Here is a 13,378-nt window from a genome sequence, read left to right on the forward strand (position 1 = left end):
CAGGAGGAGACGCCTTGTCTCAGAGACCAGCAGGAGGACAACATGCCGCAGGGGGCGGGCCAATGCCCAGAAGAGGCACTTTAGTCAGGAAATGGAGACTATGGGTCAGCCGGTGTAATCCGGCATAACTCCACTGATCTCGCTTACGCCTGGCCCGGAGCGTTCGGAGGGACGCGGGGGGGGGGGGCACAGCCCGCACTACCTGGCGAAGCAGCCGGCGGAGGCCAATTGTAGAACCCGCCACTCGCCCCACCCGCTGTCGCGAGCGCTGCCCCGCCCCGCCCGCGCGGTCGACCTGTGGCGCTCGGACGCCGATTGGTTCGGAACACGGTGGCCGTCATATAGGCAGAGATCAGCCCAGCGCGCGGAGGCGTGTCTAGCGCCTCCCCCGGGTTGGGAGGCGAGGCCCCGCGCGGCGCCGGGGCAGCGCTTGTAGCGCGGCAAAGCGGCTGGGGCCCCCGTTCCCTGTAGCCGCTCACCCTGCAGCTGGGGCGGGATGCCGAGCCTGCTGGATGTCGGCGGGTTCATGCTGGAGCGGGTGGCCACGGGCAGCCCCCTCTCCATGGTGCTGGTTGCCGCCGCCTTCGTGCTGAGTCTGGGCTACCTGCTGCAGCTGGGTTTCCGGAGCCAGCCGCGGCCCGGCCAGGGGGTAGGTCCCGGGGCGGAGGAGAGGGGCCGGTAGGGTGGGGGAGGCTTTATGTGGTCGTGGGGACCTCGGCTGTGGGAGGGGCCGCTGCCCCGGAGGCGGGGTGGCGAGGGGAGGGGGCACCCAGCAGCACCGGGGGGCACAGGAAGAGGACGCCCGTGTTACCTTGCTCGGAGGGGGCTGCTCAGCGAAACCCGCAGCGTTAAGGGGGTATCTGAGAAGAGCCTGCTGCCCTCAGCGGCCTCCCCCCCACCTCGCCCTGGGGTGAGCGGGTCCGCCTTGGAGCCCAAAGCCTCGGGTCGCACTTAACTCGTTCTGTCTGGAGAAACCTGTGTGTGCCCCTTCTGGGCAGAGAGCTCCCCCCAGGGAAGAGCTGGCAGGGTCTGACTGTGTGGGGGAGGATTTGTGAAGGAGTATTGTATTTGGCTTTGTTTCCGGAGAGTCACAAGCTGCACACACTCTGGAACAGCCCCATTGGATGGGGCACTGCCCTACCTATTGCGCAGAAGAAAGGTTTCTTTGCCTCCAAGTCGGACTGACTTTTTGGAACAAGCTTTTTAAAATGCACTTACATGCATGGCTGTCCTTAGGATTTATGGGGCCGTGTGCAGTATTATTAAACTGGTGCCCCTGTGCCTGACTTTCTCTTAGCAACACAAACATAAGCTTACAGTATTGGAAAACTTGCCATGTGCACTTTACTAAGAACAGCTTAATTGTGCCACCTTCACCCCCAGCCTCTGCATAGTGCTGCCTTCACCCTAGCCCCTGCACTTCTCGCCTACCCGTGCCCCAATCCCAGCCTGCCAGTGTGACCTGCCACACCATCCCCCTGTCCAGTACCCCCTTATGCCCAGCAACCCCCATGCCCAGTGGCCCCTCAGCCAGAGATCTCCACCACAGATCCCTATGCCCAGCAATCTCCCACCCACAGACCCCTGCCCAGTGCCCCTCTCACTGTCCCTCCCCCCCTGCCCAGCACTCCATAGTCCTTAGGGAATTCAGCACTAAAAAATTAAGTTCTGTGCACAATATTTTAAAATTATGCAAATTTTGTCAATAAATAAATGTGGAGGCTCCAGCATGACAGTGGCAAGCATAGGCCACTGCCTGTGTGTAGGTGGGAGATCATGCTGCAGCCTTCCCTCCCCTCCTAGGATAGGGACTTGGCAGTGAGATACCTCTGTGTGAATAGCTGATACTAATGGCTGAGTACAGCCCTCATCCAGGCCCTTGCCTGTCTCGGCTCTGGGTCATCAACTCCCAAATGGCCTTTCATTCTCCCTAAAATAGTCTCATTGCAGCCTTATCTATTATACAGCACACTTAATATCTTTCCATTTACCGTATCTTTCGAATCTAGTCTCATTAACCTGTCTCCAGAAGTATGTATTTGAATCTTTCCTATCTTTAGATCTTTGGTTAATAACAATCTCTTATCCAAAGCTCTAGGTGCCATAACATGAGTAATGTTATGATTATTTATCCATATACGTTCTCGGCCAGTGTGAGTTGTTTAATCCAATTATTCACATAATAAATCATGAAATAAGTCAGCAGTCCTAATGCAGTATTTAATTCTTTTTTGAAGCAATCTAAATATTAAATGAATATTCTCTTGCAGAAATACCCACCTTATATTTCATCTAATATCCCTTTTCTTGGACATGCAGTAGCATTTGGAAAAAATCCTATTGAATTTTTAGAAAATGCCTATGAAAAGGTGAGTCTTGCCTAATGAGTGGTTGAGTGTACCTAGGATATTCTTATTTGTTTTGCTACTTTCTGTGTTCCCAGAACCTATTTAGAATTTGGATAAATTTGAATCTCCTTGGAATGAAATGTTTACACGTTGTCTGCTAGAGTTCAATATACCATACAATCTTGATAGTGTGGGCATATAATGTGGTAATACCTCATTCTGTGGGCAAGTTAATGATAGAAAGGTAAGGGAGATGTCATTTGATTAATAAAAATCTACAGAATCATAATTTCAATGGTGTCATCTTTTGTGGTGGGGTAGGTTGGACTTGGTGCCCCCTGTCCCAGCTTCAAGTCCTCTGGTTGGTGGAAAGTTTGTTAATGCAGTGTCTTTGGAATTGGGTCAAGCTGGATATCATTCAAAAACCTTTTCTTCCACAAACCCACAATGATACCAAACATAATAAACCTAGAACAATTATGTAGATATGCAATTGAGAAAAAATATTTTAAAATTAACATTTCGAATTATACTTTGACATAGGGATGCATTGCTTACATAAAAAAGACATTGATCTTTGGTAATTCTAGGTAAGTTGGCCTTGATATGTAGAACTGAAAACATTCATTCATCAAAGTCATCATCAGTGTTGTCACCAGGTAGGGCATCATTGCTAGACATGTTGTCACATTGATCCTCATCCACACTCGCACATCTAGGTACAAGACAGGCTACTGGTCAAACATTTGTAAAGTGGTAGGCATCTGGTCTTTTCACACGAACATTTGATTAGCTGAATGATGGATTCAGGAGTGCATGGTATATTGCACAAAACTGGTGTGATCAGTTCATCCTCCAAGACCATACATGCCTGATAGGGAAGTGTAGTTTTGGATTTGCTCAAACATCCCATCCCACTACTTTATAATTTGCCTTCTTAATAACAGGTTGTGACATACCAGGATATAGTCCAGACTAATGGACTGTATCACTCCTTCCCTTGGGGTGATCTTTAAAATGTTCTGCTGCTGTAGCTTTCCTGCCTGGGTTGCTCACAAACAGTACTTCTGGGAGAATTCTGCATCACTGTGCAATGCAGAATTTGCGCAGAATTAATGTTCTGTGGAGAATTTCATTTTTTCCTGCGGAATTGGTGCTGCAGAGCTGCTGGCTGCCACTAGAGACCTCTGGAGCCCAGAGAGCCTGACTCCCCAGGTTGTGGAGTTCCCCAAGGGGCAGTCCTAGGACCAATCCTATTCAATTTATTCATAAATGATCTGGAGAAAGGGGTAAACAGTGAGGTGGCAAAGTTTGCAGATGATACTAAACTATTCAAGATAGTTAAGACCAAAGCAGATTGTGAAGAACTTCAAAAAGATCTCACAAAACTAAGTGATTGGGCAACAAAATGGCAAATGAAATTTAATGTGGATAAATGTAAAGTAATGTACATTGGAAAAATAACCCCAACTATACATACAATATGATGGGGGCTAATTTAGCTACAGCGAGTCAGGAAAAAGATCTTGGAGTCATCGTGGATAGTTCTCTGAAGATGTCCACGTAGTGTGCAGAGGCGGTCAAAAAAGCAAACAGGATGTTAGGAATCATTAAAAAGGGGATAGAGAATAAGACAGAGAATATATTATTACCCTTATATAAATCCATGGTACGCCCACATCTCGAATACTGTGTACAGATGTGGTCTCCTCACCTCAAAAAAGATATTCTAGCACTAGAAAAGGTTCAGAAAAGGGCAACTAAAATGATTAGGGGTTTGGAGAGGGTCCCATACAAGGAAAGATTAAAGAGGCTAGGACTCTTCAGCTTGGAAAAGAGAAGACTAAGGGGGGATATGATAGAGGTATATAAAATCATGAGTGATGTTGAGAAAGTGGATAAGGAAAAGTTTTTACTTATTCCCATAATACAAGAACTAGGGGTCACCAAATGAAATTAATAGGCAGCAGGTTTAAAACAAATAAAAGGAAGTTCTTCTTCACGCAGCGCACAGTCAACTTGTGGAACTCCTTACCTGAGGAGATTGTGAAGGCTAGGACTATAACAATGTTTAAAAGGGAACTGGATAAATTCATGGTGGCTAAGTCCATAAATGGCTATTAGCTAGGATGGGTAAGAATGGTGTCCCTAGCCTCTGTTCGTCAGAGGATGGAGATGGATGGCAGGAGAGAGATCACTTGATCATTGCCTGTTAGGGTCACTCCCTCTGGGGCACCTGGCATTGGCCACTGTCGGTAGACAGATACTGGGCTAGATGGACCTTTGGTCTGACCCGGCATGGCCGTTCTTATGTAGGTTGCAAATAGAGGACACTGCCAGGGGGAGGGGGAGCTGAAGGGTTCCGGGCAGCTGCAGTTTCCAGCATGCCCTGGAGGTGTGTGGGAAACTCTGGAAGCCAGCATCATGTTGTTTCTCCCTCTGTATTCCTGGGCTCTGGGGGAGGAGGGAGTGCAGGTGTCTGGCCCTGCAGCTGGGCTCTGGGGGCGTAAGGGGTGTAGGTGTCTGGGCTGGGGGGCACCTTGCAACTGGGTTCTGGGCAGGGGGGAGTGTGGGTGTCTGGCCCCACGGCTGGACTCTGGGCGGGAGAGGATGTGGGTGTCTGGCCCTGCAGCTGGGCTCTTAGAAGGAGCCAGACATCCACTCCTCCAGCACCCACCAACTGTATGCCCCCCTCCAGCTCCCACTTCCCCTGGCAGTGTCCTCTCTTTGGGAGTCTCTATATAGTAGCCTTAGGGGAACAGGGCAAAAAACCAAGTTCCTCTCAAGATGTGCTCAGCTGGCATGCGTGATGCACCCAGACTAAGACGCTCATAAAAGCATAACAGAGAAACAGGAACTGGGTTGTCGTAGGCGATTCTTTAACTCTCTACTCCTGGCAGAATACTTTTTGTTGTCTTTATTGTTAAAGACCTACTTGCTGACAGGCATTTTGAAATAAATTACCAAAATAATTGAAACTGGCATGACTATATTTTTATTTTGACAAATATGCAGAAGTTTATTAACTACAAAGAGAGATTTTAAGTGAGTACAAGTAATCATTGCTGACTTATGTCTCATTACAAGAAAAATAAAGATAAAATGTTTACTAATACTTAACAAGCTACATTAGATTCAAAGCAAGTTCTCACTACATTCTTCAGCAAATTACTGACCAAACTCTTAGGTCAGAATTCCTCCCCCAGGCCTAAGCTGCTTCCTTTGTCCTTCAGATGCCATGACTATGATGGGCAGAGAGAGAGAGAGAGAAGGTGTCTCCCCTTCCTTTTTATAGTCCTCCCTGCTTTAAGAAGCATTTTCAGCTAGGAGTATGGTGACAGGCAGTTTGTGTGGGTGGGAACTCTATATTTCTTTGCTAAGATGTAAATTTTTCACCCAAGCCCTCTTTCCTGCCAAAGAATAGCCACTTACCATGTAATGGCTCATTGGCCTTGTTTACACATAGCTAAGGCATCAGCTTGCTATTTGTCTGCGAGGAACTTTTTGGTCACTCCCTAGACTTGGATCATGTATTAATAACACCATAGAATGGAATCTTATAACTTTACATACAACGTTGCCATACATATTTTACCAGGATAATAATGACCAGCAAATTATGTTTTTAAATGACATCTCACAAGACATACTTTGTGCAAAGATAATTACAAAAGCAGACACAGAAGTATGTTCTGTCACACAGGTATAAATGCACCTGTTATCAGTGGCAATTTTTATCTGCTTTTTGGAAAACATCCACCAGTGTAGCTCTGCCATGTGTCGTAATGTTGATTTTTAAACATTTTGTCGAATATGTATCTACATAATTGTTCTAGGTTTGTCATGTTTGGTACCACTGTGTTCGTGGGTTGAGCTGGGTATCATTTCTCTCTTTTCCAATGTTACTGTATTATCAACTTTTCCACCATCTGGAGGACTTGGAGCTGCAGAGGCAAGGGGCAGTGAGTCCCCACCTCCCAAGCCGCAGAGGATGATACCATTGAAATTGTGATACTGTAGATTTTTATGAATCAAATGACATGTCCCTTGCCTTTCTGTCATTAGTTTGCCACTGGAATTCCACATGCTCCCAGGCTATGACTGAAACAGAGTCACATCCCTGGATTTCAATTGTGGATGTGACCTGATTTCAAAGAAGTGTACATATAGTTGAGGGAAGCCTGCCAGTGGATTCAGTAGTTATCCAATGAGCTGTTTGAATTACTTACCTTAACATTTGTTGGTACTACTCAGGCTGTTTTTCTCAGTCTCTTCCTTGCTGATAATCTTGGGTCCTGTTAAGAGGTCAGCATATGATTGGGCCACTACCCTGACTACTTGAAGAATTTGAGTGTCTGTTGTAAACTATGAATAATTGGGTGTTCAGCTGCACCAAGATTTTTACTAGCCCAGGGAAAAAATGAAATGATACTGATCTTGTACTCGTAATGTCTGAATTATGTCAGAAGAAGGCTTAACGGTTAGACTTTCTGGAACCACAGGCTTGACTCGTGGTACTATTGATTTCATGCTTGTGAAATGGACAAACTTAATATGCACATCACTTCATGGGGATTTGGTCAAAGAAAACCTTAAAGTAGAGTTGGTTGTGTTTTATTGGAAAGTACAGGTTTCTTAAACCCAAAAGTTCTCATGAAAGTGATTTGGGTTTAAAATTTCAGCAAATGATCCAGCTTGCTCTATACCATGATTTCCAGGCTATATGTCCTGGGGTTGGGAACCTGAAAGCCCTGGCAAATCCAACTGGAGCTTGGGCTCTCAGGACTTAGTCTCCATGGCAGGGAGCCTGGAAGCCCAGATTCTCGTGGGGGATTAGCTTTTGATTTCTGAAGCAAGGAGCCTGGAAATCCTGGGGGTTCTCAAAGGTTCCAGGCTCTCTGCTGTGGAAGTCTCTACCTCTCTATGTCCAAGTCCCCTTACTATTTCTGTGGTTTCACACATTCCTGTTTTAAAGAATGTCTTTCCTCTGTTGTGTAAAACCCCCCGCACAAATGAAAATGGAAACTGACTCATTAGACACAAAATGCAATCAAGTAAACAGGAAAAACACAAATCCTTTATTTATAATCTTGGATATTACATCATAAATATATTTGGGAAAATCAGATTTAAGTTAGATTTAAGGTATTCATGTCCCATTAAGTGATTTTTAGTCACTTCTTGTAAGAGTAGGGGCTTGTGCTTATTTCCTTTGGTCAAACTTCTCTCTTACCTCTCCTCTTCTTCCCCAATGTGCAGTGCAAACTATGCATCAGTTGTCTAGTTGGCTGCTTTTCTCCTTTCCCACCCCAGAAGTGGCTGCACTCCAGTAGTATTGTGAGCATATAGATTTGAAGCAATTAAAATCTGAAAGGTTCTACATAAGGATACATTTTTTTTTAACATTCCAAATTCTCATTATTTTAAATTAACTTGTCCTTTTCCCCCTCAGTATGGGCCTGTGTTTAGCTTCACTATGGTGGGCAAGACGTTTACCTACCTACTGGGTAGCGATGCTGCTGCTCTAATATTCAACAGTAAAAATGAAGACCTGAATGCAGAGGATGTATACTCTCGACTGACCACACCAGTCTTCGGCAAGGGAGTTGCTTATGATGTACCTAACTCGGTATGTATTTAGAGTACAAAGTCAATTAAACATCTAGCGTGTAGATCAAATCCTGACAAGGTTTCCATGAGCTGTTTGGCCTATATGATGGGGATTGACAATATCAGTGAAATTCTGGTAGTGTGGTTTGCCGATACAGTTGCTGATTTTGATTGTTAGGCATAGAGTGACCAAAGACTGAACACATTTAGGCTCTGATATTGTTTTTTATATGGCCATCTACTGGTTTGGACAAAACTCGTGGGTTAGACCTTCTCCTTCCACCACAGTGGAAAACTAACAGCTTTGTCTTCTTTGTTTTCCTTCCTCCTTTGAGCTTATACTTTGAGTGCTGCAGCACCTCACTGGCAGTTTACTTTTAACCTAAGAGCACCTTTAGGCTCACTCCTTTCCATGGGAGCTTCAGAGTGAGATTTTTATATATAGAGATATATAGATCTATCTATTTCATAGAACTGGAAGGGACCCCAAAAGGTCATTGAGTCCAGCTCCCTGCCTTCACTAGCAGGACCAAGTACTGATTTTGCCCCAGATCCCTAAGTGGCCCCCTCAAGGATTGAACTCACAAACCTGGGTTTAGCAGGCCAATCCTCAAACCACTGAGCTATCCCTTTTTCTACCAGGCCTATTTGTACATACAAATGTGCGGCGGTACCACCTCCCCAAGCCACTCTGATAGTCCCTCTCTCTAGTACCAGATCTAAGTGCTTAGTGGGTTGTCTTTACAAAACCTTGCACTTCTACCCTCACCAGCAGGTGGTATTGAGTCTCCTCAGTGCAGTAGACAGCAAGCAGCATAACCCCTCACTGTTACCTCTACCTTCTTTGCCTTGTATTCTTGCAGAGGCTGAGACTGGAGAGGAAGGCAGCAGACCTTCCTCCCTGGCTATGGGAGGATGGAGGACTGCACAAGAGTTGCTGAGAGTTTGAGGATGATAGTTATCTAATGTGCTGCTATGGAGGAAAAGAGAAAGTTAGAACCATGAGGTCTTCAGAATCCTTTCATTCTTGAAGAGCCAGATAAACTAAGGCTGACTGGCTCCAATAATTTTAATCAAACCAGTAGGTGGCTGTATATTTGCCATGCTGAAAGTAGCAAGGTGGAATACTTTTGCAGATTGCCCACAAGTTAATTTCAGAATGGACCAAGAACATGGAACTTGCTGCCTGATGAAATACGTGTTTGTTTGTTAACCTCACTATTCAGAGCTAAATGCTAAACTCCTCTCTTCAACCAAGCTGTCCAATACTATCCACATTCTCAGATGCACTTTTAAAAACCCATAAGCTGTTGTCTTGGTGGCTGGGAAGGATAAGTGAGTGTTTGTGTGGGGTTTTTTTCTTTGCTTTTTGGAACCTATGAAGCTCTCTGGGAAGAGGCAATGAGTTGAATGGGTAGATAGAAGTTAGTTAAAATCTGAAAGAAGTATAGACAGAATATTGACTTAATGACTACCAAATGTTGACCTGAAGAGGTTTGCCGAGGAGTTGCTCTAAATATAAAAGTAAACTGCAATGGCACTTGAATTTCTTTCTAGATAATAACATTCAATTGCTGAAGCTTTTGAGCGTGGAAAAAGATTAAAAAGCTTTAATTACAATTTAATGACACAATGTTCATGTTCAGAAAGCAGTAAGAACGGGATTTAAGTGTATCCTAGAATGCAGTTCCACACATTTGCCAGTTTCCATTCACGAGAGAAGAATCTAGACTTGCTCTTGAAAATATAGTAGAAGCTTATGTTATCAGGAACTCACTTCCATCAGTAGTTCAACTACCAACCAGGATTTTAGTTTTCAGTATTTTGTTCTTTATGTACAGTAATTTTGTAAAATTAAAATAAAATTCCCCACTACTAGTGACAGTGACGTAAGTTGAAAACCTCCCAGCATTTATAATTTAGCTAAAAGTTCAATAACATGAATTTCCAAATTAGGTCATAGTATTGATTTAGGTTTTTTTAATATTACTTGCTCTATCTGGCTTCATTCCCAAAATAGGGAGTAGCAGTAAGAGCCTGAAGCAGAATGGGATAAGAAAGCTTCAGCTGGTATAGAGTACAGCGGCCCATCTGCTTGGAAATAATCCCAGTACTCTGCTTTTCAAGATAGGTCCTTCTTGAGGGGTTGCTTCTTACTCAGACCATAATTTTCAGCAACAGCTACCTTACACCAGTGCTATGAAACTTGGTCAGTGTGATACTTGTTAACGTGGATAGAACTGTCAAAAGAGCTAGACTCAGACTTTGGAACTTAAACTCACAAAATATAAGAATGACCATTGATTATGCTTTCAGAACTAAATGCCAAACCCATTCCTTTGATTAAGCTTCCTCATATGCTACATGAAACTTAGGAGAGGAAGGAGCTTGCTACTTTTTATGCCACTGCAGGTGAAGAAGGGAGGGTTGGTTTTTGTTTTTTTGTGTGTGAGGTGCAGTAAGTGAGGACTGGCCTGTCTCCCAAGGTCTGTGAGAGTCCAGTCCACACAAGAGGTCCACTTCCTAGACACTACAGCGCTAATACGCGATGGTCACATAAACACCACCCTATACTGGAAACCTACTGACCTATACACCTCCAGCTTTCATCCAGACCACATCACATGATCTATTGTCTACAGCCAAGCTCTAAGATACAACTGCATTTGCTCCAATCCCTCAGACAGCGACAAACGCCTACAGAATCTCTATCAAGTGTTCTTAAAACTGCAGTACCCACCTGGTGAAATGAAGAAACAGATTGACAGAGCCAGAAGGGGACCGAGAAGTCACCTACTACAAGACAGGCCCAACAAGGAAAGTAACAGAATGCTACTAGCTGTCACCTACAGCCCCCAACTAAAACTTCTCCAGCACATCATCCAGGACCTACAACCTATCCTGAAGGATGATCCCTCACTCTCACAGACCTTGAGAGACAGGCCAATCCTTGCTTGCAGACAGCCCCCCAACCTGAAGCAAATACTCACCAGCAACCACACACCACACACCACACAACAAAAACATCAACCCAGGAACGAAACCCTGCTACAAACCCTGGTGCCAACTCTGATGGTGTCCCTTGAATAGATATATGGACATAGGACCTAACCACATCAGCCACACCATCCGGAGCTCATTCACCTGCACATCTACCAATTTGATACATGCCATCATGTGCCAGCAATGCCCCTCTGCCATGTACATTGGCCAAACTGGACAGTCTCTACGCAAAAGAATAAATGGACACACATCTGACATCAGGAATCAACATTCAAAAACCAGTGGGAGAACACTTCAGTCTCTCTGCTTACTTAATAACAGACCTCAAAGTGGCAATTCTTCAACAAAAAACTTCAAAAGCAGACTCCAATGTGAAGCTGCAGAACTGGAATTACAGTAACCTCTCACTTAAAGTCGTCCCGGTTAATGTTGTTTTGTTGTTACGTTGCTGATCAATTAGGGAACATGCTCGTTTAAAGTTGTGCAGTGCTCCCTTATAACGTTGTTTGGCAGCCGCCTGCTTTGTCCACTGCTTGCAGGAAGAGCAGCCCTTTGCAGCTAGATGGTGAGGGCTTGGAACCAGGGTGGACCAGCAGCCCCCCATCAGCTCCCTGCTCCCCTAAGTTCCCTGTGCAGCAGCTGCCCAGCAGGTTACCAATTGCCGGCAGTTCAGCTGTCCCTCCCCCCATTGCCATGTGCTGCTCCTGCGCTCTGTCATGGAGCTGCTCCCCGAGTCTCCTGCTTGCTGTGTGGGGGTGAGGGGAAGAAGGGGGCTAATGTCAGCGTGTCCCCCTTCCCCCTGCTCCTGCACCCCACTTACCTCATCTCCATAGAGCAGGGGACGGGACTGGAGGGAGCTTCCTGGCAGCAGCTGCCTCTCAGCTTGCTGATTAACTTAACAAGGCAATGTACTTAAGAGTGAGGTCAGCCTACTTAAAGGGGAAATGCGCATCTCTTTTCTTTCTCAGGGTGTGTGTCTGTCTGCCATGCTGTCTCCCCTCCCTCCATTCGTGCTGCCTTGTAGAGTGTGAGGCTACATTAACAACGATGAGTTAACCCTTGAGGGCTCAGCCGAGTGCTAGTTCATCATTTAACAGTAGGGCATTCCCTGGGAAATATCCCACCCTCTTCCACCCTCTGACTTCACCACCTCAACTAAGCTTCGCAATTATCACTGCTGTGTACAGTATTAAATTGTTTGTTTAATACTTATACTGTGCGTGTGTGTGTGTGTATAAAATAAATAATACACACACTTTTGTCTGGCAAAAAAAACATTCCTTGGAACTTAACCCCCCTATTTACATTAATTCTTATGGGGAAATTGGATTCGCTTAACATCATTTTGGTTAAAGTCGCATTTTTCAGGAACATAACTACATTGTTAAGTGAGGAGTTACTGTAATTTGCAAACTAGATACCATCAGATTAGGCCTGAATAAAGACTGGGAGTGGTTGGGTCATTACAAAACCTAAACTTAATTTCCCCAATACTAATTTCTCCCTACAGTTATTCACACCTTCTTGTCAACTGTCTGTAATTGTCCACTCTCTTATCACTTCAAAAGTTATTTTTCCTCTCTTGGTATCCTGCTGTTAATTGATTTATCTTGTTAGACTGACCTAACACTTGGTAAAGCAAACCCCATTCTTTCATGTATTTATACCTGCTCCATATCTTTTACTTCATATATCTGATGAAGTGAGTTCTAATCCACGAAAGCTTATGCCCAAATAAATTTATAAGTCTCTAAGGTGCCACAAGGACTCCTCGTTTTTTTTATAGACAATGATATTATTACACCTAAGTTTCATCTAAATGTTAATATTCCCTTTTGATCTCAGAATCAATAGAGTATAGTAATGGACAGGAACCATCTGGTTACATGATTAACATCTAACAAGATGCAAAGAATCCTGTGGCACCTTATAGACTAACAGACGTTTTGCAGCATAAGCTTTCATGGGTGAATACCCACTTCGTCGGATGCAAGTATTCACCCACGAAAGCTCATGCTGCAAAACGTCTGTTAGTCTATAAGGTGCCACAGGATTCTTTGCTGCTTTTACAGATCCAGACTAACCCGGCTACCCCTCTGATATCTAACAAGATGTGAGTAAACACATACAATTAGTATTTACCGCTAATTCTGTAACAATACATGTTTCCATTTCAAAGCTCTAATTTATCTGACATGGCTTTGTTATAAAGAATGGCCCTAATTACCATTTAAGTACTCTTGTAATATGTCTTTAAAGTTTGAATTCAGGTCATTTAGCCTGATAGTTGCTTAACCCTTTCTGGCTCAGTGTTGCAACACTTAGTTAACATTTTCAGATTTGGGTGCCTAAAGTTAGGCATTAAATAAGTGGCCTAATTTTCAAAAGATGCCAAGTATCTGCAGCTCCCACTGAAG

The 13,378-nt window shown here is 44.5% G+C and overlaps 1 protein-coding gene across 1 annotated transcript in view; it reads left to right on the forward strand.

The window, feature by feature from the left end:
* The first annotated feature begins 376 nt into the window (after positions 1-376).
* The window catches only part of LOC123365274 (lanosterol 14-alpha demethylase), a 31,584-nt gene continuing 18,582 nt past the window's right edge, over positions 377-13,378 (forward strand). Inside the window, exons 1-3 of the mRNA XM_045007993.1 lie at positions 377-649; positions 2,271-2,369; positions 7,801-7,977. Coding sequence (XP_044863928.1) covers positions 497-649; positions 2,271-2,369; positions 7,801-7,977 — 429 coding nt within the window. The 5' untranslated portion in view covers positions 377-496. The remainder of the gene's footprint in view (positions 650-2,270; positions 2,370-7,800; positions 7,978-13,378) is intronic.

This window comes from Mauremys mutica, chromosome 2 (assembly GCF_020497125.1).
Source record: "Mauremys mutica isolate MM-2020 ecotype Southern chromosome 2, ASM2049712v1, whole genome shotgun sequence".
NCBI lineage: Eukaryota > Metazoa > Chordata > Testudines > Geoemydidae > Mauremys > Mauremys mutica.